Below are 26,140 nucleotides of genomic sequence, written 5' to 3' on the forward strand. Positions count from 1 at the left end.
CCATCCCCATGTTTAAACTGTGGACACCATGCTACACCCAGTGCAGCACTAACAGTGGTGCTCCTGTCAGTCCTTGTAGCACAGGAGTGAGCAAACATGGTCAGGAGAATCCAGCTTCAACACTGTCACCCAAGGGGACACATCCTGGGTCTGAGCCTGCCTGCCCAGAACAGGGCACTGCAGGATGTGCTGCAGCTGCCCTTCCCTTGCACTGTGGGATGCCATGGCACAGAGGGGAGATGAAAGACCAGGATATGCCCTGATCCCATCCCAGCATCAGCAGTACTGCCAGAGCCAGCACTTACAGCCCAGCATCTGCCAAGTCTGACAGTTTGGCAACAGCCAACAAACCCTGTGAGGAGGCACCAGGCCCAGATGCACACTCTTAACTAAACTGCTTCACAAGGCATGGCCAGGTAACTCCTTTTGAAGGCAGTTTCTTCCCCTGTGCTTCATCCCAGCACAAGGAGCATGCACTGCTTGCCCAGGGGTGAGTGATCTCCTTGGTGTGGATGTGTGCCCCTCCTGTGGGAGCATCCCACTGTGCAGCTGGCTGCCATGCTCTCAGACATGCTGTTAAACCTCTGCCCTTTGCTTCCCGAGGGAGGGCCAGGCTGCAGTGTGGGGAGGGGATTGATGGCCACTCAGACCCAGTTATGTCCCTCTGGGGACTCTGCTGGGGCTGGGACGAGGCAGGGTGTGAGTGATGGATTTCTGTGGGCGCTGGATGCCGTCACCTCTGCTGGGTGCCATTTCACTTGCTGCCATCACTCTGAGCTGGCAGTTTCCAAATCTGAGTATAATCCACTGTTTGTGCCCAACATTCTTGCCTCAGTAAATGTCAAGATTTACTGTCATTCATGGAAACTACTGGCTTGACCCACACTTATGTCAGTATTTATTTTTTTAGGTCACTACATCTAACATCCATCTCAGTGGACATCAGTACTTCAGAAATGGGGAAAACAAGTTACAGATGAGGAGCTAAGCCTGGAGCCAAGCTTCACTATCAGCACACACGTGTGTCTGTGCAGACATATATATGGTGCCCCCAATCAATTTGAGAAATTTGTGGAGAAATTTCCAGGCTCTGCTACATGGCTCTGTGTTTTTTTGTGGAATAAATAAAACCAGTAAACCTTTTACAGATTTCCCTGCTACATGGAGAGCTCAAGTGCCTCTGAAACTCAGAAGGATGATGACCCCAAAACCCTCCATGGGACTCGTGAGTCTTGTGAAGGTGCAGACAGCCCTTCATAAATCTGTGGAGCCACTGCCCAGCTCGGGGCACCTCATTGTGCCCTGCAAGGTTTGCCAAAACCCAACTTGCCCTGCCAGCAGCTGGCATGGAGAACCTGCTGCAGGATGGGGAAGGACCCAGAGAGGAAGGGGACAGTGACCAGGGGAAGCTGCCAGGGGCACTGCTCACTGCCTACCACCAGCTGCTCAGCAAAGGCACCATGAGCTTGCAAATTCTTTATAAACTTCCCACGTGACACAATAACTCAGGGGCCAGATTCTAAAGCTCTTCCTTCTCTCTACTCAGACCAAGCTCCACTGAAGTCACTGAGATATTGGCCTAAATACAACTGAAGGAGTTCAGGATTTGGCCCAGTAATAAAAACTTCCTTCCTTTGTCTACTGCTCACTCCACACGATCCCACTGCCTCCCAGCCCCTCCTGGCCTTGTCTCTAGAGGCTGGGGCTGTCACTTGTTTTGATGTTGCTCTTTCATTTTACCCTCAGCCAGACCATGCCAGTCCCCTCATGCAGCTGAGGTGGAGGGAGTTTGGTTGGCCAGTGAGGAAGAGGGGGAAATTGTGGGGTTAAATACAGCGTGGCTGAGGCACAGAGCCAGTATTGGGACCATGGATGCATGCAGACACTGTGCAGGGTAGGAGCTGGCTGTGCCATCACCTCCCCAGTTCTTTCAATGCCTCCTTGAGGACCGGCTGGAGCATCTCCAAAAAAGCCTTTCTTCCCCCTGCTGAGCATAGAGCAAATGCCTTGGGCTCTGCACCAAACTTATGTGAGGGAATGGGTGAGATGACTCCTGCCCAGGAAAGTGCAGCAGGAAGTTAACTCATCTCACTGCAATGACACATGCTAGAAAGTGACACCATAAGAAACACATATAACTTTAAACAAATAACTTGCAAAATGAGTTTTGCTGCTTTTTCTGCCTCGAAACAGCCAGGAGGATGCAAATCCCTGTCATTCCCCAAGGGTATCTCATCCTCAGCATCACCATCTGAAATGTGCACTGGGGTTTGGAGCAGGAGCTCCTGCTTCCTTGCCAAGTCCGCCAGCCTTGCACACACGTGTGACACTGACACAGCAGCACAGGAGCACACAGAGTCAGATACAGAAATTCCCTTTGCACCAGTCTCCCTGCCTGTGCTGCTTAGTGGCAAAAAGCAACCACAAAAGGGATTTGCACTCGGCTGAAGCAAGAAGCATTTGGTGCTGAGGTGCCACCATGGCTTGATGATCCAAACCTCAGTCTTGAACTCATGGATGCTCATGTGGGTGACATGGTCAGATAGCAGAGGCTCAGGGAGAACTGACACAACCCCTGTGAGTTCCTGCTGAGGTTTTGCATCTTGCAGTGAGATTTTTAGCATTCCTCAGCTAAGACTGAAACAGAGGCTCACTTTGGAGTGTGCAGCTCTAACCACCATAGGGAACACAGAACTCTGAGCAGCAGAGGAATGGTGGTCTCAAGGTGCCAGGCTGTGGCACAGCCTTTGCACAGGTGTGTGGGAGCCCTGTGCCATCCAGCCTTGGCTGAACCAGCTCACCATGTCCTGCATCCCAAGGCAAAACACAGCAACGCCAACCTGGGCATTCCACAGACTGAGAGCACAATGCCCTGGCCAGTGGCAAGGGCTGCTGTGCTTAGGGTGTGCCTTTGAGTAAATAGTCTTGCTGTACATTCTAAAGTACATTAATTGCCATGGAAACAATGCTGTTACTGGTATGGCAGTGGTGGCCCCAACAGATGCAAGGCAAAAATCAATGGATACATTGACATACAAGATGTGTTTCAGGACTTTTGTGGTTTTGAGGCTGGTCACCATGGGCACATATGAGAGAATGGCTCAGACACTGAGAAGATGCCATCTTCCATGGAGAAAAAGCTGGGGACAAAACATGGAGGAACATCTCCTTTGCTGTGTTCATCTGCTTCGGCAGCACACTCCTGTATGGGATCTGCTCCCAGTACTGATGTGTGTGCTCAGCTTGTGGCACTGGTCATCCCTCCCAGCTCCTGCTGAAGCATCCCAACCCTAGCTGCCCTTCACATCCCCATTGCCAGTGAGTACAAAGTACCTGACCTCAGACCTTGGCAGGGTGGCTTTGCTCCATGCCTTCCCTCTGCCTGTCCATGGCCCCTTCCAACCAGCTCAGATGCCTCACCAAAAAGAAGGTAAAATAGCCAGTATTTCAGATATAGAGACACACACCATCATTTCTTGGTCTTCAGAGTCTTTTTAGTAGCCCTGGGAAGGTTTGTACACAGAGCAGCATAAAGGGAAAGGCTGTGAGTGCCCTTCCCACCCTGCCTGGCCGTCCCCAAGAACCCGGAGCAAAGGGCAGCCCTGGCTGTCCCCTCCCAGCCAGGGCAGCGCTGCCCTGTTCCCTGCCGTGCCGCCCATCATAAAGGGGTCCCTGAACTGTTATCAGGCAGTGACAGTTTCCGCCATCAGATTCCTCCTGTCCGTCAGGAAAGCTAAATAAAGAACATCGTTCAGGCGGCTGCAGGAAGAGGGGAAATGCAGGGACATCCGGCCCAGCTGCCAATTTTTCCTTTCCCATGAACCACCACTGACCTCTGCCAAGGGAGAACCTGGACACCCAGCCTGGCATTGGCACTGCTCCTCTTTGCTTAACCCTTCCCTGGGATACCCTGGCCCCCAGAGCCTGCTGAGCAGGTGGTCTCACCAGGCAGGGCGGTGTGGCCATGGTGGAACAGAGCCTGGGCGCTGTGTCACTGTTGCTGGCACTGCAGACCACGGCAGGCACACTCGGTGCACTGGCTGGCATTTTCCCAGCCAGGAGAAGGCTTAAGCCCTCCACACCTGCACATGGGTGGGCAGCTACACCTCACACAGAGACAACAGGTCCCAGAAACATCGGTGAGCTGCTCCATCGCTTCCCTCTTTGCATGCACCTACACTAGGAGAAGAGTCAAGCTTATTCTTTCACCAATTCCTCTGAAACAGAACTGGGGTTTTCCAGGCTCTGCCAGGAGTTGTAACCAGCACACAGGTAAAATTTTATCTCATTTTTCTCTGCTCACTCCAGGGCTGTGCCCATCAGTAACAGGGACCAGGACAGCCTGCAATCCACTTGCCCCTTTCTCCTGGTCTTTCCTGTCAACAGCCCTGGAGTCTTTGCTGTCTTTCACTGCATAGAACCCAGGCAGGGGAGCAGCATCTGCCTTGTTATTACATGCTCAGATACAGGAGACCATAGCACTTAAGTTTGCCTTCCCCCATCACTGTGTCCTCCCTGTTTGCCCAGAAAGAGCCTTTCCTGACCCCCTAAACCGATCCTCCCTCATTAGCACATGACGTCCGTCCCACGGCACCTCCAGGTTTGGCCGCAGAGGCTGTGCAAGGAATCCTTGCCCTGGAAGGAGGGGGCAGAAACACAGCAAGAAAAACAATTCACTCGTGGGAGAACTTGTAAGGTGAAATACAAGTCACTGGTTGAGACCTGTTTCTGCTACCTCAGCAGGGAAACGACTCCAGGAGAGACTCCAAGACTCCCCACTTAATATCCTCAGCTTATAAAACTTAGTGGGAGTTTCAGCACCGGCTGCTGCAGGGCCAGGTTTTTCACCCTCCTTCTGCTGAACTTGCACCTAGAGATGGAGTGATTTGCTGGACAAAAGGAGCGGCCACGCTGGGCTCAGGGCTTGTGCCTCCTCGCCCACTTGACCACAGGCCACCTCCGCTTCCACTATTCTGCCTTAACAATGAGGCACCGCAGATGGGCAATAATGCTGCGCCGAAAACATCAGAACTATTCTGACCAAAAGAAAAAGCCCCCCTGGGACCTGGCTAACCCCCTCTTTTAACAACGTGAAACGAGAAACAAAGGTCTGGGATAGCCAGAGGCAATAAAACCCCTGGAATTCATTTAACCAGTCACTAGATGCCAGTGCAGCTGCAGCCGTATTTCTTTCCTAATGAAGGACAAAAGCTCTGGCCCAGGGCAAGGCTCAGCTCTGGTCTCCCCGGAAAACCGTGGCATGCACCAGGAGGTCATGTTCCCCCCACAGCACACAGCAGGAGTGGGACATGTACCTGGCTGCTGCCCCTCGCCCAGCTGGAGATTTGCAGGAGCTGCAGGAGAAGCTGGGGCAGGTCAAGGCAAAACACGGCACTGGGCACCTCTGGCTCACAGTCCAAGGTGGGAAAGGGGGGCTTTCAGCTTGAACCACGGATTTTCTCCTTGCAAACCCATTGCAAACCGATATTTTTCCATGCACAACTGCCCGTAGACCCAGGCAAACATCTCATACCCCCAAGGCCCTGTGAAGGTGAGCTCCACTGCTGCTCAGCAGTGTGCAACCATACACCAGCCTCCCAACACAGGAATCCACCAGGAGCTGCCTTCTCCAGGCAAGCTGTGATTTTGCAGCCCTCAGGCACTATGCCCCAGCCTGTCAATCCCAGCAGAAGAGCCCTGCAGCTTTAGTCATTCCTTACATGGAAACCACCAGCACTGCTGCTTCCCCACCTTCCCTGGGCAGTGCAGCCTGTGGGCTCCAGCCATCACAGGGCTTTCTGCTTCTCCCCGCACCTGCAGGACCTCCCCATCACCCCCAGCTCGTTGCAGCTTTCCCCCCCACCTGGTTTAAATGCACAGCCCCCCCCCCCCCCAAACTGGGAGTGAGGAGTCCCCTGCCTTGCACCCATCCTTGTGGGCTGTTTCAGTCCAGCAGGTTAAATGGCAAAGTCACCTCTGCTGTGCCAGCTGGAGTGGCTGAGGGAAAGGTGGGTGAGATAGGTGCTATCCCCAGGGCTCAGCTTGCTCCCCAAGGCTGCTGAGAGCTGGACAGACCTGGGGACCCACCAAGAGTCCCTCCTGCTCTGCAAGGCAACCTCCTGAGCATGGTGGGTGTCCCCCATGGTTTTAGAGAAACTGCTCCCTGGCCACGGTCCCCTCCCTCCTGCTGCTGTTCCCGTGGGATCCCGCTCTCCCCTTCTTTCTCCAGGAACTGCCTCGGGATGCTGGGAACAGCCTGTTCCCTCCTGGCTGGCTGGGAGCACCTGCCCTTCCCACGCCTGCCCCGGAAAGCACCGCAGCAACGCAGGGCCAAGAGAAACCCTGGGGACAGCGATCCTGCATGGAGCAGCCCATGGGACACAGGCAGCAGAGTGGAATGGGATACACTGGAGGAAACCCCGGCCACCCTGCCTGCACTGGCTGGGGACATTGTGCTGCTGGAGGAGTGTCCCTCTGACCAGACGTCAGTGTGAGCTCAGTGACGCCCTGGTGGGTGTTTGTGCAGGCACTGAGCCGCGGCCTCACTTGCCCAAGCCAAATCCCAGGGCGGTAGTTGCAGCTCACTCATGTGAAATCATCCTTAAGCAGACAGCAGGGCACAGGAGCTGTGGCTGTCCCCTCCCTGGCAGCCCCCAGGGACCGCAGGCTGCATCCCTGCACACACCCACTCCCCTTGGAGGCCCTGGCTCATCGCTGTGGCTGAGCCTGCTGGGGCTGCTGTGCAGTCAGGGCTATTGAATGAAAGGGTGTTGCTGAAATGGCCCATGTTTATTACTTGCAATAAAGCAACTGCTTCAAATCCCAGCTGCACAGGCAACTGTTGCTGCTGGCACGGCCAGCGGGGGCTGTCCGAGCCCCGGCCGGGACTCGGTGTGACCCGGGAGGGGAGCAGGCAGCAGCGGCCAAGGCAATCGGCTCCGGTCCTACACAAGCACGGGCCCCTCCCTCACACCACAGCCATACACCCTTGGAAGTGTCCCCAGCGGGGTTGTTTGGCTGTGGGGGGCTCAGCACTGCTCTGTGTCCAGAAGATAGTGGCTCGGGGAGCACAGGTCCCTCACCATTCACAAAGGGTTACCCTGAGAGGCCAAGATGATCTAGAATGCTGGGGCTGAACCTCTGCCCCCATCTCACTGCCTGCACAGGGCAGCTCCCCAGCTCCTCTCCATCCTGAGAGCACCATGGAGCTGGAATGTATAAGAGCTTTGTGCTCTTACACACAGCAGTCTCTAATGCTGGCCCATTTAAACAGGCACCAGAACAGTGGTGCCAGAGCAGACCTTTCATGATCCTGAGATGATTATTTCATCCTTCACAGGTGGAGCAGTCTCACACACACATACCTGCTTCCAAGGGGACCAAATATTTGCAGCCCATTGGGATTATGGTTAATGAGAAATTTGTGGGTCCTTTACACGCTGACAAATTGTCCTCACTGATAGGATGGAAGGAGGGGAAGAAAATCCCCGTGGTACCATCCCCCAGTTGAGCTCCGCATCGCCCTTCATCACTGCACTAATCAGGCAGCACCAAGAGCTTCAAAGCTCTGCTCAGCCCTGTGCCGGCGAGGCCACACAGCTGCGCTGGCCAGAGCCTCCCAGGCACTGCTCCTGCACCTCCAGGAGATGAAAGAACCCAGGCGCAGCTACACTGTGCTTTACAAATTACAAAGCTAACAAGAGAGCTTTGAACAGTTGCTCCTGCTGCAATGCTACCAGCAGCAGGTTCCTTTCTGCCCAGCCTCTGTGAGCATCCCCTGAGCTCTGGCCACCCGTTGTGTTCTTTGGCCCCAGGACACCAGAGCCATCAGCAGGGTTTTGGGCAGAGCAGGTTGACAGTGACACTGCTGGTGATGCCACACCTGCAGCTCTCCTGTGAGCTCATTTCAACGAGAGCAGCAAATGCCACTGGTGATAGCGAGTCACTGAGCTGATGCTACAGAGTATTCTACTTATCCTCCCAAAATTCATCCCCACGTTGCAAGCTTCCACCATTACTAACTTTCTTTCAGTCTTGCTCTGATCTGGGCTATAAATGCTTTACTTGTGCGAGCAAGAGCTCCTTTGGGGGTATCTGGTGGGGTGTCCTGTCCCCACTGCCCTGGAAGCGCCCACCCAGCTCTGCCCCGTCTCACGGGCTCTGCTTGCTAGAAGGGCATTGCAGCTCCAATCTCTGCCGTGGTTCTGCACTCCCTGCCCGAACAGCCTTTTGCCATAGAAGTGCAATAGGAAGGGAAAGCATTTCACTGGGATCTGCCTCGGTGACTTCCGAGGCGGACCAGAGCAGGGACAGGCAGGCTGGACAGCCTCGCACGGACCCCCGCCTCCTCCTCGCGCCTTCCTCCCCGGCGCACACAAATTAATGGCTCTGTGCGTGAAACAATAAATAAACAGAGCCGGGACTGGCCTCCAGCCTGCCCTCCGGCCGGGCGCGTCCCCGCTCAGTGGCATCCCTCCCGCGAGTGTCCCGTGGGGCTTCTCCCCGCTCGCAGGGACACATCCGCGGCAGGAGCACGGCGTGGGCTCCCCGCGGCCGCGCACCCCAGGGACCGCGGCAGGGTCCCCCTGTCCCGTCCCGTCCTGTCGCTGCGGGTACGCTGTCACCGCCGTCGGGGACACCCGGGCGGGCACCGCGGTGCGTCCCTGCTGGGGATGGGGCGGACTGAGCCGGTGGGAGACGGGGCACCCCGGGGCGGACTGAGCCGCTCCCCGTCGGGGATTGGGGTCGCCGGGACCGGGAGCGCCGGTCCCCGCCGGGGATGGGGGAGCCCGGGACGGGCAGCGCCGGGACACGGCACATCCCGGTCCTGGCGAGGGAAGCCGCGGCGGGCAGAGCGGGTCCCTGCGGGGTCTGGGCGACACGCGGGCGGAGCCGCCGAGTCCCGTCCCGTCCCGCCGGAGCAGCCCCGTGCCCGGCGCGCCCGCAGGTGCGGAGCGGGCATCAGAGCGGACAGCGCAGCCCGCAGCCCCGGCAGCTCACCTGCCTCCGAGACAATGCCGAGCCAGAGCCAGAGGGGCAGCGTGCAAACTCTCCTCATCTCCGGGGCTGCCGGCAGGTCCGTGCGATGCGGAGCGGTGCGAGCGCCCCGCGCCCGAGCTCTGCTCCCGCCGCGCCCCAGCTGCGGCGACGCGCGGCGGCGGCGGGCGGGGAGCACCGGGGCCGCTTCCTTTTCCTCCGCCCGCCCGGGCCGCCCGCCGCCCTCCGCCGAGCCTCGGGGCGCCGGGCGGGCGGGGCGGGACGGGGAGGGGCGGGCGGGGAGGCAGAGGGGGCTGGGGGGAGCGCACCTGCGGCTCCGGGCACCGACGGGCAATCCGCGCTCCCCGCAACAGAGGGGGTGCGCGCATCCCTTCGCACCTGGGTGTCTCCACTTGTGTGTGTGAGTCTGCACCCCCTGCATCAGGGGGAAAACTGTGTTCCCCACCCGTGTGCGTGGCTCTGCATCATCCCTGACTAATGGGCACATAGACACCCCCACACCTGTGTGTATTTTCACACCTGTGTGCACTCCGTGTGTCTCCCTGCACTTGTGTGAGAATGCCCACACATCGCCTGTTTCTTGTCTGTGCCTGGGTGCACATCCCGGCCTCTCGGAGCAGAGGGAATGCACACAAACACGCTCTCAACAACAGCACACACGCACTTCATGCGATGGAACGCATCTCGCACCTGCCTGCACACATCCCTTCATGCCTGTGCACCCTCTCAGCTCCACACCTCACACCTGTACGCACACACCCCGGCACACAGTCCCGCACACACCCCTTGAACCCCCTCCTCCCGCACTCCCCGGGGCACACAGAGACACACACGGACTTGGGTGTGCTCACACTCGCACCCTTGTTCAGCGGGGGTGCAGCAGGGTCCCCCACTCACGCCCTCCATGCGTGTGCGGTGCCAGCAGCATCGAACAGCCACGCTGTCCCTCGGCACCGCTCGGTGCTGCAGCCGCTCAGTGCTCTGGGGGTACACAGCGAACCCCGCACGGTGCTCTGGGGACACACACCAAACCCACTCCCGCACGGTTCTCTAGGGGTACACACCGAACCCCGCACGGTGCTTGGTGGGTACACACCGAACCCGCACGGTTCTTTGGGGGTACACACCGAACCGCACTCGCACGGTGTTCTGGAAGTACACATCAAACCTCGCACGGTTCTCTGGGGGTACACACCGAACCCCGCACGGTTCTCTGGGGGTACACACCGAACCCCGCACGGTTCTCTGGGGTACCCACCGAACCCAGCCCGTGGCGCCGGCAGACGAGCGGTGCCGCCCCAGCGGTGCCAGCGGCGCTGCCCCCACAGCGCTGCCACCGCCAGCGACAGCGGCGCTGGCTCGGAGCGAACTGGCTGCGAACGCGGCACAGACGGAGGCGATGGCAGAGCTCTGGGAGCGCGGGGGCACAGCCGGCTCAGCCCTGGCCAGCTGCCCGTGCACCCAACGAGCGCTGGACGGATAAATTAACGCGGCCCGCGCAGCGCCCCCGAGGATTATTCATTAGGCTCACTTTTAGGCAGTGAAGAAAGAACCTGAATGAAAGCCATGTGCTCATGGCTTCAAAAAGGCAGGAAAAGTTCTGGTGCACTCAACTGCTCACGTTGCCAAATCCGCAGAAGAAATCACCCTGTTCCTCTACTGGAACCCTCAGAGGGACTCTAAGTCACAGAATTTATTTTACCCGACTCTCCCCTTCCTGATTAGTGAATTTTAACCCAGAGAGCCAACTCCATCACTCTTCAGCACACTCATCTTGGATCACCTCTCTCCTGAATCTCAGCAGAGCCGCAAGTGGCCATGTCCCTTCATCCCAGGTGGGTGTACAAGCCCTACAAGTTTGAAGAGAGACTTCCAAAATTTGCCATGACAAGGGAGAGCTGGAATGTCACAGAAGGGTGTCACTGCCCAGCACTAAGGAGTGAAGAGCTGAAGTTGTGTGATCAGACCCCTCCCCAGTGTCAGGGGCTGTGATCAGAGACGGTGCAGCCACGCAGTGCCCCACGCTGGGGACAGCACCGGGGTCAGTGCCCCTGAGAGGGGAGCGGTGAGGAGCTGGAGATGGACAGTGAATGAATCACATGGCACCACTGAGCTGCTGCCGAAGTGCACAGCCACAGTGTGCCTGGAGACGCTGAGTGCGAGAGGAGCAGAGGGTCTGACCCGTGGTTGAGGGGAGAGGCATCTTCTAGCACCCCAAAATCAAGGGATTTTGGCACCCTGCATCCTCCGCAGCCCGAAGGTGGCACGGTGCGGGCCAGCCCGTCCATGCTGCCATCTAACGGCAGTGAAGGCAGGAGGACAGCGGGCAGGGCGAGCCCCGCCACGGCGGGGAATTTTCCATCACAAACGCAGGGCGACTGTGGGACCGATGGGACCTTTCCATTGTTGTGGCCCTGGGAAACAAAAGGATCTTAATTTAAAATCTTGTCCCCATTCCAGCACGTGGGGGGACCCGAGGAAGCAAAGGCTTCCCCAAAGCACTGGATAAAGACATACACAGATGACAGAAGGCTGCCAAGGCAGGAGCTGCTGGACACTGCCCAGCCCTAGCATAACTATGGGAAAGGGACAATGGGGTGGCTCTGGGAACACCCAGGGACAAAGCAATGAGGTAACCCACGAGAAAAACACAGCCTGGACCTGGGAGAAGATGGGTGTGAGCCAGTCCTGGCAGGTGCAGAGTCTGGATGCTGGGGTGAGAGGTGCTTTAACCCCATCATGACCACTCTCCCATCCCTATCCCCTCCTGCCTGAACCCAGGCCAAGCTCAGGTAGTCACTGCATTCATGCCTATGGTTCCTACTCCACAGTGCTCTGGTTTCTCAGAGAAATGTGTTTTTCAGGCAGCATCTAGACTGCATTTCCTCACTGGGCTAACACTGGCAGCCCAGAGCAGCATTTTCCCTGCATGTAGGAGCTGCTCTGCCTCCCCAGCCCTGCCCCACCAGCAGGGCCAGGCAAGGACATTATACCCCAAATGTGGCTCTGCCTGGGAGCAGCCACACCATGGCCACCACACACAGCCCAGCAGGAGAGAAAGGGATGTGCTCCCTCAGGAGCATTTGGGACAAGTGGGTTTGGCTGCTCTCCAGCTCGGCCTTGGGCACGGGGTGTGGGAGGTGGCAGCAGTGGCACACGCTGGCCCACGCAGCACAGGGCACACAGCAGCACAGGGCAGTGGCACACACTGGCAGTGCCATCACGCTGGCCCATGTGGCACAGGGCAGTGGCACACACTGGCAGTGCCATCACGCTGGCCCATGCAGCACAGGGCAGTGGCACACACTGGCAGTGCCATCACGCTGGCCCATGCGGCACAGGGCACACAGCAGCACTGGGCAGTGGGAGCTGGCACACAGCAAAGCCTGGCTGTGCTCACCCTGCCAGTACCTGTCACACCTCAGGGACACTGCCTGCTGCTGCCCAGCCAGAGCTGGCTGCAGCTTGGGGCAGGCTGGGGAGCTGATGGGTTTCAGCTTTCTCTGCTGTGATCAGACCAGCCTCACCTTTCCAGAGGCTCCCTTGCAGGGGGTAACACAGCCCTGCATTTCCAAGCCAACAGCCCTTTCTTCTCCACTCTCATTGCAGCTGAGGCTGTGGGGCAGTGAGAGGAGATGAGAGCTGGGAGGAGGCTGAGTCCAGCCTATGGGCTCAGCACTCACTGGCTAAAGGCCAACCAGGGGCCAGGAGGGAGCACAAACACCAGCATCCCCTCCACACCCAGCCCCTGAGCAAGGCTGCACAGAGCAGAGGTTTCCCAGGCACTGGGAGCAGCCCTGGGCTGTGCTCAGCCCTCCTGCACAGGACACATCTGCCTGAGCCCTGCACAGGACATCCTCACCTCTGCCTTCCTCTCCTGCCCTCAGGCACCCCCAGCCCTGGCACACTGCAGCAGGGCTGTGCAGGAGAGGAAACAGCCCTTGTGACACCACAGGGCCCCTGTGCCATCCCTGCTGGGCAGGCAGATGGGCAGTGAAGGGAGCGTGCCTGTGCCCAGCTGTGGGAGCTGGAAAGCCTCACACCTGGCCCTTCCCATGCCACAGAAAGCTGAGCCTCTGCCAGAGGTATCTGGCTCCAGCCAGCACTGGGACTACACAGTATTGGGGAGCTCTGGCCTCTGCTTAGAGCCTGGAATGGATTTGGGTGAGAAAAGCATGACATGTCCACCCACTCCAGGCACTGCCATCCTCCCTCCCACCCATCATTCCATCAGCCAGGCTTGGACCCATCCCAGCACCTCTGCTGACTTGTGAGGCAGAGACACTGCCAGCACCTCCTGGTCACAACCACAGCAGCCAAACCCCTGGACCTGCCCCCACAGGGACGCTGCCCTCCCTCCTGCAGGAGCAGCACTGCCAGCAGGGCCACAGGGGGCTGACAGGAAAAAAGAGCCACGTTCCTGCTGAATTTGGGAAGAATTGGGACTTGGCATTTTCCACATGTAAAAATCCTTAAGACCCAGCCAGGCCAGAAATGGCCAAATCTTAAAACGCTGTAGCCCAAGATCCGGGCTAGGCTCAGAGCATCTCTACCCTGTTCTCGAACAGCAGATGGTGAAAAGCCACTGTGAGATGTGCAGGGAGCACTCCAAGGAGATGCATGGGAGCAGTGGCTGCTTGAGCCTCCTGTGCTGCAGGCACAGGAGAGCCAGGGCTGGAGCAGGGCTCTGGGTGCCCCAGGCTGTGCCACCCCCCAGAGCAGCAGAACCCCCCAGCAGACAAGCCCCGAGCAGCCCCAGCAGGCACCAGAGGCTTTCTAATGAGCTTTAATAGCAACCGAGGTGAAGGAGCCGCGCTGCAGTCCCTGAGCTGGGCACCGAGCTCCCTCTGCTGCCGGCCCGCAGCCCTGCCCCGGGAAGCCCTTCCAGCAGAGCATGGATGGATGGTCGGGATGTGGGGTTGAGAGGCACCCGATGGTGCCCGGGACCGCTGCCCTCCTCCACGGGGCTGATGGGTGGGAGCACAGAGAGACAGGAGGTGCCAGCAACTCACAGCCCCCTGCCCTGCAGCCCCGTGGCTGCTGTTACTGAACTCTGCTGGGCTCAGGAACGGGAGGTTGCTCTGCTAGGGGTGCCAGCAACCCCTGTGAATGCCTTGTGGCAACCACAGCCACGGCACAGGGAAGGGAGGTTAGACAGGACTTGGGAAAAGACTCATACCCTCCTTCCTCCCAAAACAAAACAAACCAGCTCCTCCAACACCCTCAGGCTTGTGTGTGCAGAGCTGGCCCCCAGCACAGCCCCGGGCAGGAGCCAGGCTGGTGTCCCCAGCCCACCCTCGTCCCTCACAGCGCCAGGTGACAGAGGCGCATGGGCTCCCCGTTGTCCCTCCCGTCACTGAAGCAGGTGCTGAAGAAGGGGCAGTATCTCTCTGCAGAGACCTGGCGGAAGGTGAAGAGGTGGGACATGTCCCCAGCATCAAAGAAGGCCACGGTGCCCTCCTGGCAGTCCAGGAAGACGCCCACTTTGCGCGGGGGCCGGCGGGGAGCCAGGCGCACCCAGGGGCTGGCGCTGGCCCAGTACTCAGTCCTGTTCCGCAGGCGCAGCGTCCAGTAGCCGTTCTCTGGGCACAGCCTGACCTTGGCTGCCCTGTCCACGGCCTCAGCAGCCACCCCCAGGTCCCACTTGGTTTTGCTGCCCACCCAGACCTCCCAGTAGTGCTGGCCGTGGTCGAAGGCCTGCGAGCCCAGCACGTTGACGCACTGGCGGAAGCGCCGAGGGCTGGCGGGGACAGGCTGGGCTCGGTCCCTCTCTGTCACTGCTGTCAGATCCCTGGACAGGACCAGGTTGGGGTGGGCTGACTCAGGGTCAAAGGTGAGCGGGGCAGGAGCTGCAGAGACATCAAGTGTGACATGTTACTGGCTGTACACTCCCTGTGCAGAGCATCCCTGTCCCACCACAGCCATCCCTGCCAGGACGTGCTCACCAGGGCAGATGGAGCGCAGCATCTGCCTCCAGAAGAAGTACTGCAAGGGCCCACTGTGGCTGTCCCTGTAGTGCTGCAGGTCCAGGGCAGGCTGGGTCTCAACGCTCACCGAGGGCCTGGGGCAGAGAGAGGCAGGCAGGCAGGGTCATCCGTCTGCTGAGGCACTGCCAGTGCAGGCAGGGAAAGCACGGGCAGGGCTGCAGGCCAGTGCTGCAGGTGACAGATTCGGTAAAGACAGGACACAAATGTCTCTGCTTGCTCTGGCCCCAGTGCAGTGAGTGGCTCAGGGCAGAGGTGTCCAAGACAGAGCCAGCAGCACTGTCCATGGAGCAGTGACTCCTGGCAAACCCACACCCAGCACACCCAACAGAACTCCTGGGCAGGCCTGTGGAGTCAGGCTGCATCCCAGGGAGGGAGGGGACAGGGACACACTCCCCTATGGCAATTCTGGCCCTCAACTACTCCCACTTCAGACAAATCTGCACCTCCGTGTCACTCTGGCAGCCTCATGAGTAGTAAGGAAGGGCAGGGGGAAGATGAGGCACCCAAAGTCTGTTCCCTCTTGCAGCACACATGGCTCTTGCACCCATTCCACTCTCTCCTCTACCCACACTTCCAGCCATGTCAACACACAGGAGGCTCCCCAGGAAGAGCATCCAGTGTATGCTGGGGACCAACCTCCACCTTGTACAGCACCAGCAACTTCCTGAACACTTTGTGGTGCTTTTAAAACTTGAGATAAAGTGCCTCTCCCATGTGGTCCCAGCCAGGGACTAAGATAAGCTCCTGAAAAGGGAATCAGCTTCTTTCATGCCACACACGTACCTGATATCCAGGCTCTCCACCTGCAGGGAGAAGCAGAGAGAATTAGCAGCAACTCTAATTCATGCAGCTGCACAAATAAGTTCCTTGTCCTCCCTCCTGCTGCCACACAGCACAGAGAGAGGAAACCAAGCTACCAGAAACTGCAGCCTGGAGAAAACTGTTTGGGCACTTGGATGGAGAATGAGGAAGGCTCCCAAGAGCCACCACATCTGATACCACTGTATCCCTTGTGGCTAAAATCTCCAGTATCCAGGGGATGGGGTAGATAATCCAGAGGGATGGCAGCGAGAATAACTGTGGGGTACAGCCTAGTGCTGTCATTTAAGACACCCCCATCCCAATTTGAGCTCTTGAAATATCTCTCAGCCTCCTGCCAGAGTCAGCAAAGCACCTCACCTCCAGCAGTGACACATCTTCCATCTTGCTCAGGGTCTGCCTGACGTGCTCAATGTCCCTCTGCAGCACTGCCATCCCCTCCTCCAGCTGGCCAACCTGCCTGTGCAGCTGGGCCAGGGACTGCTCCTCCTGCTCACCCAGCCCTGCCAGCACAGCTCTCTCCTCTTCCTCCAGGATTTGATGAAGGCGAGCAAACTCAGCCCGAATCTTGAAGTTCAGCTCCCCAGACACTTTCTGAGCAGAGGGAAGAGGCAGAAGGTGAGGCCAACAGATAGAACACACAAGGAGGGGCACAGGATGGCTGTGCCTGTTCCTCTGCTTACAGAGCCCTGGAAATTTGAGGTTTAGACATAGCAATGAGTTTTTGGATGGAGAACAGGACACATGGACAACCTGCAAGGCTGCAGAGCCAAGGGAAAATACAACAACGAACACAAAAAACCAGCTCCACCAAAGGTGTGGTCACTGTAACTACATGTAGCCACAGCCTTCTCCCACACCACCAGGAATTTGCCTGTGGGCAAGACTGGTGCTCTTTAAATTTTGTGGAGCTGCAGACTCGGCTGTTCAGGTCAGTTTGCGTTTATTTCACATCATTCCAGGCCCTGAGCAGAGCTGCCTGATGGGCAAGCTGCACAACCTAATCTCTGTCATTAAGGCTGATAAAATCCCATTCAGCTCTATCCAGAGGTCACTTTTTTCCAGTTGTTTACTCACCAGCCAACCTTGTTGTGTTCTCACTGCCTTTCTGCCTGTTTACAAGAGACAGCCAATGACTTTTTGTTTTCCTTAAATCTTTAAGCTTTTAATCTCCAAGTGCAACCTTAGCCCTCATTACTTTCTCGAGGAGTGCTTCCTGAAGTGCACATCCCTTTCTCCTCACAGGAAACCCATCTCCCTAAGGGATCTGAAGCTTCACCAGCCTCCTCTTGCTCTAGCAGGTGTTTGTGCTGACACACCAGAACCACAGAGGAGGTGCAGGGCCTCCCTGTTCACATCAGTGATTTGCTCCTTTACTCTTGAGACACCTCTTGGCTCTTGCACAGCAACAGGAAAACACATGCTTATGTGCTAATACTTCTTCATTAATCTCAAAGGTCTATTCCACATCTGGCAAGAAGACAGAGGTTTGAAATGGAGCAGGCTGGGGGACCAGAGGCTCCAGTCAGAAGACAGGGGTTTTTTCCCCTGTCAGTTTTAACTCATCTTTGAACTACTTCCATTTTCCTTTAACTCCCCTTCCTTGGTTTTAACACTATTATGCCACCTAAGAAAGCAGCACAGTCAGCCTGTGGCTGCTCTCACTTCATGGATCTGTACCAACAGGGAGCCTGGTCCCTCTCAAAGTGCCCATGGAGAGCACTCAGGCTCCTCATTCACCTCAGAGCTTTGCAGCGAATCCCAACACTGTCCTTGTGGCAAGGCCACCACTCTTGCAGTGCCAACCTTGCCAGTGACCCAGTTCCTTCAGCTTTGCTGCCATCCCTTCTGACATGAGAGGATTTTAGATCTGCCAGGAGTTAATGCTGTCCCAAAGAGGCAGCACAGCAGGGCCAGAGCAGGCTGCCCACAGCTCTCACCACTCACCATGTCTCAGCTCTGCTGCACCAATGCACTTTGCAAACATTGCATTTAATGAGTGCTAATGCTCCTCCCAAAACCTCTGCTGGATATCCAGCAGTGATGAGCTTGGGCCTTCATGCAAGAGAGCTTGTGTAGATCCCCACTGTTATTCATCTAGATTCTTACAGGAAGCTGAGCTAGACCTCAGCTGAAGATACACACATCCTCTGTGAACACTGCCCAGAAGCTGCCTGAGGAGCAGCTCCCACAGGGTGTTACCGTCAGGCTGCAGATGTCCTCCTGCACCACATGCTTCCTCTGCAGCAACTTCTCCAGCTCCTTCTGACGGGCCTGCAAAGCATCTTCCAGGTGCTTCTGCAGGAACAAGAAAAAGGTAAGGAGGCCATTTCAGCACTGTGCTCTGATTCAGGAACAGCCCCAATTCCTACGGTCAGCATCAGAAGGAGAATACAACAGGATCTCATATAAGGGCTGTAAGGAGAAGCAAGCACCTGATGCACAGCCTTGAGAATTAAGCATCGGTGCATGTGAGGAATGCAATTTTTTTTTAAGACTGGGAGCTCCAGCCTGGGATATCTGTTTGCACAAGCTTTAAATGCTGCATGCTGTGAAGGGACTATCCCCTCAAGCAGAGCACCTGGCCCAAGCAGCCCTCAGCCCCCTCTCACTTAGGGAACACATCCTTAAATGAGAAATCACAAAGCTGTGGTTGGAATCAGACACAGCAGTGAGGGAAACAAATGCAAAAGAAAAGAAAGAAAGAAAAATAAAGAAAAATATAACAGACAGCTGTAAGGAAACAGGGAGAAGAAAGAGACACAAACGTCAGCGCACTAGGGTCAGATGAGGCTTCACACTGGGGGAACTGCCTGTGAGAGGAGGGGTGGTGGCTGCACAGGGCTCATGTGGCACCTGTCCCCTTGTTCTCAGCCTGGCAGGAGGCACTCACCTGCACCTCCTGGCAGGAGGCACTCACCTGCATCCTGTGCCGGTGCTCCCGGGAGCCGCAGCGCCGCACCTTGTCCACCAGGCCGGCCAGCAGGTAGTGCGTGCGGAAGGCGCGGCCGGGGCAGCTGCGGCGGCACTGCGGGCACGAGGGGCCGCGGGCGCAGCTGTCCCAGTAGCGCACGATGCAGCCCCGGCAGTAGTGGTGCATGCAGTCCAGCATGACGGGCTCGCTGAACAGCTCGCAGCAGATGGCACAGGTCAGCTCCTCCCGCAGGCTGCGCTCCTGGCTGCTGCCGGCCATGCCTGCGGCCACACGGTCCCACCCTGAGCTCCCTCACAGATCCCCAGCCCTCTGGAGACCGAAGCTCCGCCGCCCTGGGACAGGGCTTGGTTACCAGACCTTGGTTACCAGACAGGGCCTGTACAGCGGGTGTGTGCAGGGCTGGAAAGCCCCGAGTTACAGAGCAGCCCCGGCCGAAGGTCACTCCCTTTGGAGTAACAACTTTCAATTTTCCGTCACTTCACCAACACTGCTTAGTGAGTCTGACAGGGCCCAGCCTTGTGTCCCCACCGGGCCCGAGGGCTGCCTGCACCCACCCGCACCTCGAGGGGCTCCGGGTGCGGCACCGCCACTGCCGCGTGCGGGTCCCCGCCGGCTCCAGCCCCACGGCGCGCACCGCCCGCTCCCCTGAGCGCAGCCCCGGCCGCCCGCCGCCCCAGGACCCCCACCGTGCTGAAACGGCTTGGCTTAGTTTAGCTTAGTTTAGCTTAGTTCGGTCCCGTCTAACCTAGTCCAGTCCAGCTCTGTCCAGTCCACCCCCGTCGCTCTTCCACCTCCGGCCCCCCGAACTCGGGTCCTCCGCCACGCCACGCCCCTCCCGCGGACTGACGCCCGTCCTGACCAATCACAGTGCGGACACGCCGCGCACCCGCCAGCTCATTGGGCAGGCTTCCGCCGAGGGGGCGGGGCAGGGTCTCGGCCTGTGACGCGGTCACGTGCGAGAGCGCCCCGGGCCAGCTTTGGAGGCTTCACGCGCCGGCCGCGGGAAGGCGCGTGCGAGGCCGGAGAGCGCCGGAGCGGACCGGACTGGGCTGGACCGGAGTGGACTGGACTGGACTGGACTGGATTGGACTGGACTGGACTGGACTGGACTGGACTGGACTGGACTGGACTGGACTGGATCGGACCGGACTGGACTGGATCGGACCAGACTGGACCGAACCGGATCGGACCGGACTGTCCCTGCACTGTCCCTTCGCTGCCCCTGTACTGCCCCTTTACTGGCCCTGCACCTCCCCTGCACTGGCCTTACGCTGCTCTGCACCGCCCTGCGCTGCACAGCTCCCGCCCCACCGCTGCATTCAGTAAAGAGAGCAGAAATGAGCTCCAGCCAAAGCCTCCCTCCCTCTCCCCTGCTCACGGTGTCTTCAGAACACAGCTCTGGTCAATGCTCGGAAATCACGAGGGCTGCAGGCTTGGTAGCAAAATAAAGAATGAAAGAAGGGTTTTCATCCCTGTGTGGTCACCTGATGCTGGCCCTGTGATGTGGGAAGTGGCAGATGCTGGTGGACATGTGAAAAATCACAAGAACTTTCAATACTGGAAGTAAAAACAAATAAAACTGAGAGGAGAGGGGACACAGGGACTCACAAGAGCTGCACGGACCATCTGTCTCCTTCCTCACGACCATTAGAACCGGAGCATGCCCCCAAATGGGCAATGTGCCAGGCACTGTCCAGCTACTGCCCTCCTCTCCTGGTGCTCTATTTGCTTGTTACAGCAGTTCAATTAGTGCAGAAAGTGTTTCTGCCCATCTTCATTTGCTTGTCTGAGGGATTTTCCCAGGCTTTCTCTCACACTGTGCGTGCTTGGTCACTGGCATGTGGCCACAGCAGCTCTGCCTGCAGGCAATGGGGACAAGGCCTCTGCCGTGTCCCCAGCAGCCCCTTGGGCTCACACGCTCAGCCACAGGCCTGTGCTGATCTTTGGGCTTGGACCAGCACTGCGTGCATGAGGAGCAATCAGTCCTGGGGGATGTTGGCCATGGGCAAGTGAGGTTCACCCCGCGGCCTCTGGGTGGCCAAACAAGTGACATCCATGGACACCAACAGGGCCAGGCCATGGCCAAATGGGCTGGCAGCTCCACACAGTTATTGTGGGGGCTCAGGACTGCTCTCTGAGCAAGGTGGGTGTTGGCTGCCCTCTCCTGCTCCAGTACCCATGGTGGCTCTGGGACAGGGATGCTCAGTCTCCCCTGCTCACAGGGGGACAAGAACACATTGGGCAGGGATTATTTCCAGCAGGCTGAACCTGCTCCCATTGCTGCCCTTTTATCCTTTCCACTGCACAACACAGAAGAGTGGCCCTGGGAGCATCACTAGGATGATGACACTGGGTTCCATGGGTGCCTGAACAATCCCCTCTCAGCTGTGACTTCATGCAGCAAAACCTGTCCCCACATTTAGATCTTTGTGCTTCCACTAGGCTGGCTCTCACCCTGAGAACATGCCAGGGCTGAAGGGGAGCAGCGCCAGTGCCAGCCCATCACAGCTGGTGTTACCTCCCACCCTCCTGCCACGTGCCAGCAATCCTGAGGAACAGCTGGCTTTGAGCTCATGGATTCTGGATGGGAGCTGAATCATCTGCTTAGGTGCATCCTTTTGAGAGGGAAATGGCTTTGTTATCCATGTCCTCCTGGCTTTGCCACTGTTCCTCCAGGAGACATTATAAACTATGCACAGACACACAGACAAGACCCCAGCACACACACAGTCTAGAGGGAACCAGGATGCTCCCTCATATGGTCATGGGAGGACCAGGTGATCCTTTATTTGTGACAGGTAAAAGCGTCAATAATGGCTTTTTAGCAGAGATCTGGACTGTGCTGTGGAAGGTTATACTCCCCCAGCAGCCCAAGCCAACAGCACTGGGAGGTGTCCCTGTGGATCAGATCTGTGCTGTGGTCAGAGCTCATCTCTCCTGTTATGGAGCCCAGGAGGTGACAGCCTCGCAGGGGCACCTGTGGGCCCAGTGTTTGGAGAGGTTGTAGCTGGATAACTGAAGTGTCACCCTGAAACAGCAGAATTTGGGATAGCTCAGTTGATGTTGAACTTCCCCTTTTAGCCCCAGCTGGAGCCTAGTCCTGATCCCTCTGTGCAGTGGGAACAGCAGGAGCATCCCCTGGCATGGCACCAGGCTGGGCAGTGCCAGCACATACCCTGCCCAGGACTGGGCTATGGGATGCTGCTCTCCTGGAAGAGATGCTCTGCACCAGGCTGTGGAGCTGCCAGTTTGGGCTCCTTGCAGGACATCCTTCAGCATCCAGCAGAGTCCTAGACCCCCTGATGTATAGCTTTCCCCAAATAACTCCTCTTGCTGCCAACAGAACCTGCCACTCATGTAAAATTGCTTATTTCCATCTTTGCAGGTTTGAGCTGCAAATGCAGATTTTGGAGCCAAAGGAGGAGTGGCACCATTTACCATGCACTAATCCATCAATCCAAGAAGAAAGTTCTAATACAGATGGGGATGTCTTTGTCATGGTCATTTCACTTTCTGGGACATCAGCTACAAGGGCTAAATCTAGCAGTGAGTGCAGTCATTTCCCAGTGAGCACGTCTCCCTTCTGGGGATTGAAAACACACCCGAGCGTGCCCCGGTCTCAGATTCCTGTTTAAGAGCTCCTGGCATCTCCTTCCTTTCAGCACTCACTTCAGTTGGCAATGTAATGTTTTTCTTTCTTTTTTTAGCACATCCCTCTTGGAGGGATCCAAGCTCTGGGCTGGGACCTGAGAACGCTGTGTTTGGAGAATTTGATTATGCACTGGGGAGGTGAAGGATAAGATGGATTGGGAAGGGTTTGGCTCAAAGCACATGGATTGGGTCCAAACCTCTTCACCATTCTCCATCCCATACAGCAAATGTGTATTCTTGGAGATGGCATCAGAGGAGCTGTTTGGCCTTGCTGGAGGAGGGGGATGAAGTGGGAAGTGCTGTGGGTCTGGGAGCTTCCCTGGGTGCCAGTGAAACGCGAGGGGAAGGGGAAGCAACCACTGATCCCAGTGTCAGTCCCTGGTGTTGGCTCTCCAGATGCAGGCAGGGAAATTCCACAGGGGACAAGAAGTTTTGCATTTTGATTTCCCTGTTTCACATTGGTTTGAGTGCAAATACATTCCGAGGGCTTTGATTCCTCTGGATCCTGCTGTCCTGGAGTCTGTCCTGGAGGATCCTGTGGCTCTCCCTGAGCAGTGCCCAGCTGTGGGGCAGGAGAGGGACCAAGGGGTAAATTGGGGTCGATCTTTTCCACGTGCTGACCTGGACAAGCCCCAGGTGAAGGACTCCATTGGGGTGAGGATGGGGTAGCTTGAAGCCAGCCCTTCCCAGTGCCCTTGGCATCTCTGGTCAGGAAGGAGTGGGGTGCTGCTGGTCCAGGGAAACCCCCAGACTCTCCACATCCCCAAAAGCATCCCAGGAAACTCTGCTTCTGTGGGCTCCTGCCAGCTCTTCCCTGCACTGAGACCTGGAGGGGGAAGGAGTGGAAAGGGATTGCTGTAAACAGAAAGAAAAGAGTGAAAGAAAAAGGCAGGAGGTAAATCAAAGCAACAGCAGCATCGCTGCTAATGGATATTACACTTCCCTCCGTGAGCTCAGCTGCAGGGATGTGATTTAGAGGCCTCGGTTAGAAAGGTGAGCAGGAAATGAAGCAATGCTCTGAGATATGGTATCTTTGGATAAATAGCTGCAGGAGGAAGGTGACCAGAGGTGGCCATTATTTGCCAATATTTTCTTCCCAGTCCCAAATGATATTGCTGTTTTGCTAAAGCCAGAGTCTTCAAGGCTTTGGAGCCTCTGAAGTTGTCTGACTATGAAGTGGCAGCCATGGTCCAGGTGAAAGCCCTGTAGAGGTGGTGCTGAGCAGGTTCAAACCATCCTAAACACGCCATGAAAGGACCCAGGTGAAGTGAGGGCAGGAGTCTGAACGTTTGTGTCATTTTTGCCCTCCTGTATCCAGGAGAAGGGTTGGGGATCAGCATGGACAAATCCATCTCCTACTACATGGAAGGAGGGAAACAAGGTCTGAAACAGGCAAAGGAGGAAGAACATGGCCTAATCATAGTTTGTTTTGTTTTCTTGGTGTTTTTTTTTTGTTCTTGTTTTTTTTGTTTTGTTTTGTTTTGTTTGTTTTGTTGGGTTTTTTTTGTTTTTTTGTTTCTAGGGATGCTCAAATAACTCAATCCCCGGAGACCAGTTTCATGTGCTACTGAACTTCTCAGCCCAGTGTCGCTCTCCAGGACTCCTCGTGTGAACAATCATGAGCGGGCCCGTCAGGCAGTCTGTCCTGCCCTGTGAGATTCCCCATGCCACCCCTCTGGGCAGCCAAGAATCCATCATGTTTGCATTCCACCAGATCCTTCAGCTCTCCAAACTCAGGCGCCAAAACCAGGAGATTTTTGCAAATATTAACATTTCTGGCTGCCACTTGTGTGCCTGTTTACTCTGAGCTGTGTGTGAAACCTCTCTGATACTCCACACACAGCATGGGCTTGGCCAGAGCAGCTTTGTCCTCCCAGCCTTCCCTGTGATGGGCTGTGTGTCAGCCCCCAGCCATCCTGCTGGTCACTGCCTGCAGGATGCCTGGAATGCTCCTCCCTTTCACTTGGATCTCTGATTCAGGGTGCTGAGTGTTCATAGATGTGCTAAGCTGCCCCTTCAGAGCCTGAAGCACTTGCAGGTTTTGATTTTTAATGTTTTTTTTAGGTTTCTGACCTCAGCTCTCTCTAGGAGGGGTGTGGTCTGTTTCATCTTACAGAAACGGGCTGGGCTGCTCAGGTTGCTGAGTCTTGTCCATTAGATCCACATTCCAGGCTCAGAACACAGTAGCCACGAAACCCCTGCCTGTGGTCACATCACAGACCCAGATTGCTTTCTCCTGCCTGGGCTGAGGCTGTTTGCTATACTCATTACTTGCATTAGAGACATCTGCAGAGCCCAGTCCTCTCCCTGATGTCACATATGAAAGTCTTCTGCCCATTCGGTGGAAACAGAGAGAATTCATTTACCATTACACAGCTTTCAAAAGCCAAGGGACGTTTCTGCAGAAGAAGATTCCACAAGAACAGTATTTCTCAGTGCAGCATTTCACACACAGCACAGGTTGTTGGACATAAATGTCTCCCCTTGCTATTCATTTCACATTTTTCTATCTGAGAAAGATGCAGATGTGCTCCCAAATCTCATTAATTTTGGAGAAACTCAGACTCCACACTGCCTGCAGCTCAGCAGCCTCAGCCTGGAGGCACCTCCTGTGCTCCCAAGAGGATTTGAAAGCAGCTCTTTAGAACCTGGCTCTACTTCTCCCCCTTCTCACAGCCACACACTGAAAGCTGGAGCCTGACAATCACCAAAGTGGTCACCAGAAACAAAATGGAAGACATTCAGTTGCCATTGAGAGAAATAACCATCTCCCTTAAAGAAAACAATTGAAGTGGCTGTACCTTTGTTAAAAAATCTGAAAAATCCTCAAAAAGCTTTTCCTTCTGGAGCTGTCACCATAACAACGAATGTTTGCAAAGGATGCAGTGGGGAGGGAGCAGGGGAGATGTGCCCTTTGTCAGCACAGAGTCCCTGCCCAGCCCCACAGCTGATGGCCACAGGGGATGCCAGGGCTGAGGGGCAAACCAGCATAGTCCTGGGAATATTGCACAAACCTGAGCTGTTCCCAGTGGCTGTGGGGTGAGGCTGTGGCAGTGCTTGGTTGGGCAGCTCAGTGCCACTCAAACCCTGTGTCAGAGCTGCCATGAACTGTCCTGGGGCCAGGGCTGCCGTGGGAGCCAGGCTGAAGGGGACAGGGACGGGGGGTGGCTGCAGCTCCTGCCTCTGGTGTTGGCAGTACAGAAAATACTGAGAGTGATGATCTTACCACAGGGATGAATTGATCTTTTACAAAGTCCTGCCTTTTGCTTCCCATCCAAACTCACAAACTGATTTATTTATAATAGGAGATGAGGAGGCTCCTTCCTACTCCTTTTTCAGGGCAATGAGCTGGGATACTGCCTTGCCCAGGACAGTTGTCAAAAGAGGGAATGGCTGGAGACACAGCAGCAGGGCCCTTGCTATCTTTTGTCCAGTTTTTTCCAGCTACCTGGGCTGGCTGTGCTCCTCTGCTTTACTCTGCAAAATAACAATGCACACTGTCTGGTCCTGCCTCTCCTGCCCAAAGTGAATGTCACCCTGAAGGAGCGTGGTATTCCCCATGGGAAGCTGAGCTCTGTGAGCTGCACCACTCGAAGGCACTGAGTGCTCCCAGAGGAAATGCTGTGCAAAGCCACATTTCCCTTGATACCTTAAATATCTTAAATGCCTGGGGAGAAATAAGTCTCTTCCCTCTTCAGCACGAAATGGCTTTCAAAGTAGATTTGCAGGCTCCAGACTCACCTCCCTCGTG

At 56.5% G+C, this 26,140-nt stretch overlaps 2 protein-coding genes across 3 annotated transcripts in view; both read right to left on the reverse strand.

The window, feature by feature from the left end:
• The window catches only part of FLT4 (fms related receptor tyrosine kinase 4), a 57,088-nt gene extending 48,020 nt beyond the window's left edge, over positions 1 to 9,068 (reverse strand). For both annotated transcript variants that reach the window (XM_058815210.1, XM_058815209.1), the window contains exon 1: positions 9,001 to 9,068. In XM_058815210.1, the coding sequence (XP_058671193.1) occupies positions 9,001 to 9,058 (58 nt within the window). In that variant the 5' untranslated portion in view covers positions 9,059 to 9,068. The remainder of the gene's footprint in view (positions 1 to 9,000) is intronic.
• Positions 9,069 to 13,848: 4,780 nt separating this feature from the next.
• On the reverse strand, positions 13,849 to 19,528 carry LOC131564871 (zinc-binding protein A33-like). The gene is made up of 7 exons (XM_058815483.1): positions 19,484 to 19,528; positions 18,724 to 18,998; positions 18,006 to 18,101; positions 16,164 to 16,397; positions 15,768 to 15,787; positions 14,943 to 15,058; positions 13,849 to 14,846 (listed from the first exon to the last, which is right to left on the reverse strand). The coding sequence occupies exons 2-7, from the start codon at positions 18,994 to 18,996 to the stop codon at positions 14,302 to 14,304; spliced, it is 1,284 nt and encodes a 427-aa protein (XP_058671466.1). The 5' UTR covers positions 18,997 to 18,998; positions 19,484 to 19,528; the 3' UTR covers positions 13,849 to 14,301.
• Between the last annotated feature and the right edge of the window lie 6,612 nt (positions 19,529 to 26,140).

This window comes from Ammospiza caudacuta, chromosome 16, assembly GCF_027887145.1.
Source record: "Ammospiza caudacuta isolate bAmmCau1 chromosome 16, bAmmCau1.pri, whole genome shotgun sequence".
NCBI classification, from domain to species: Eukaryota; Metazoa; Chordata; class Aves; order Passeriformes; family Passerellidae; genus Ammospiza; species Ammospiza caudacuta.

Coding starts and splice junctions, on each gene's coding strand:
- LOC131564871 (XM_058815483.1), bottom strand. CDS start 18,996: ATGGCCGGCAGCAGCCAGGAGCGCAGCCTGCGGGAGGAGCTGACCTGT. Junction 18,102..18,723: donor AGCACCGGCACAGGATGCAG/GTGAGTGCCTCC, acceptor TTGTTCCTGCAG/AAGCACCTGGAAGATGCTTT. Junction 14,847..14,942: donor GCTGCGCTCCATCTGCCCTG/GTGAGCACGTCC, acceptor ATGTCTCTGCAG/CTCCTGCCCCGCTCACCTTT.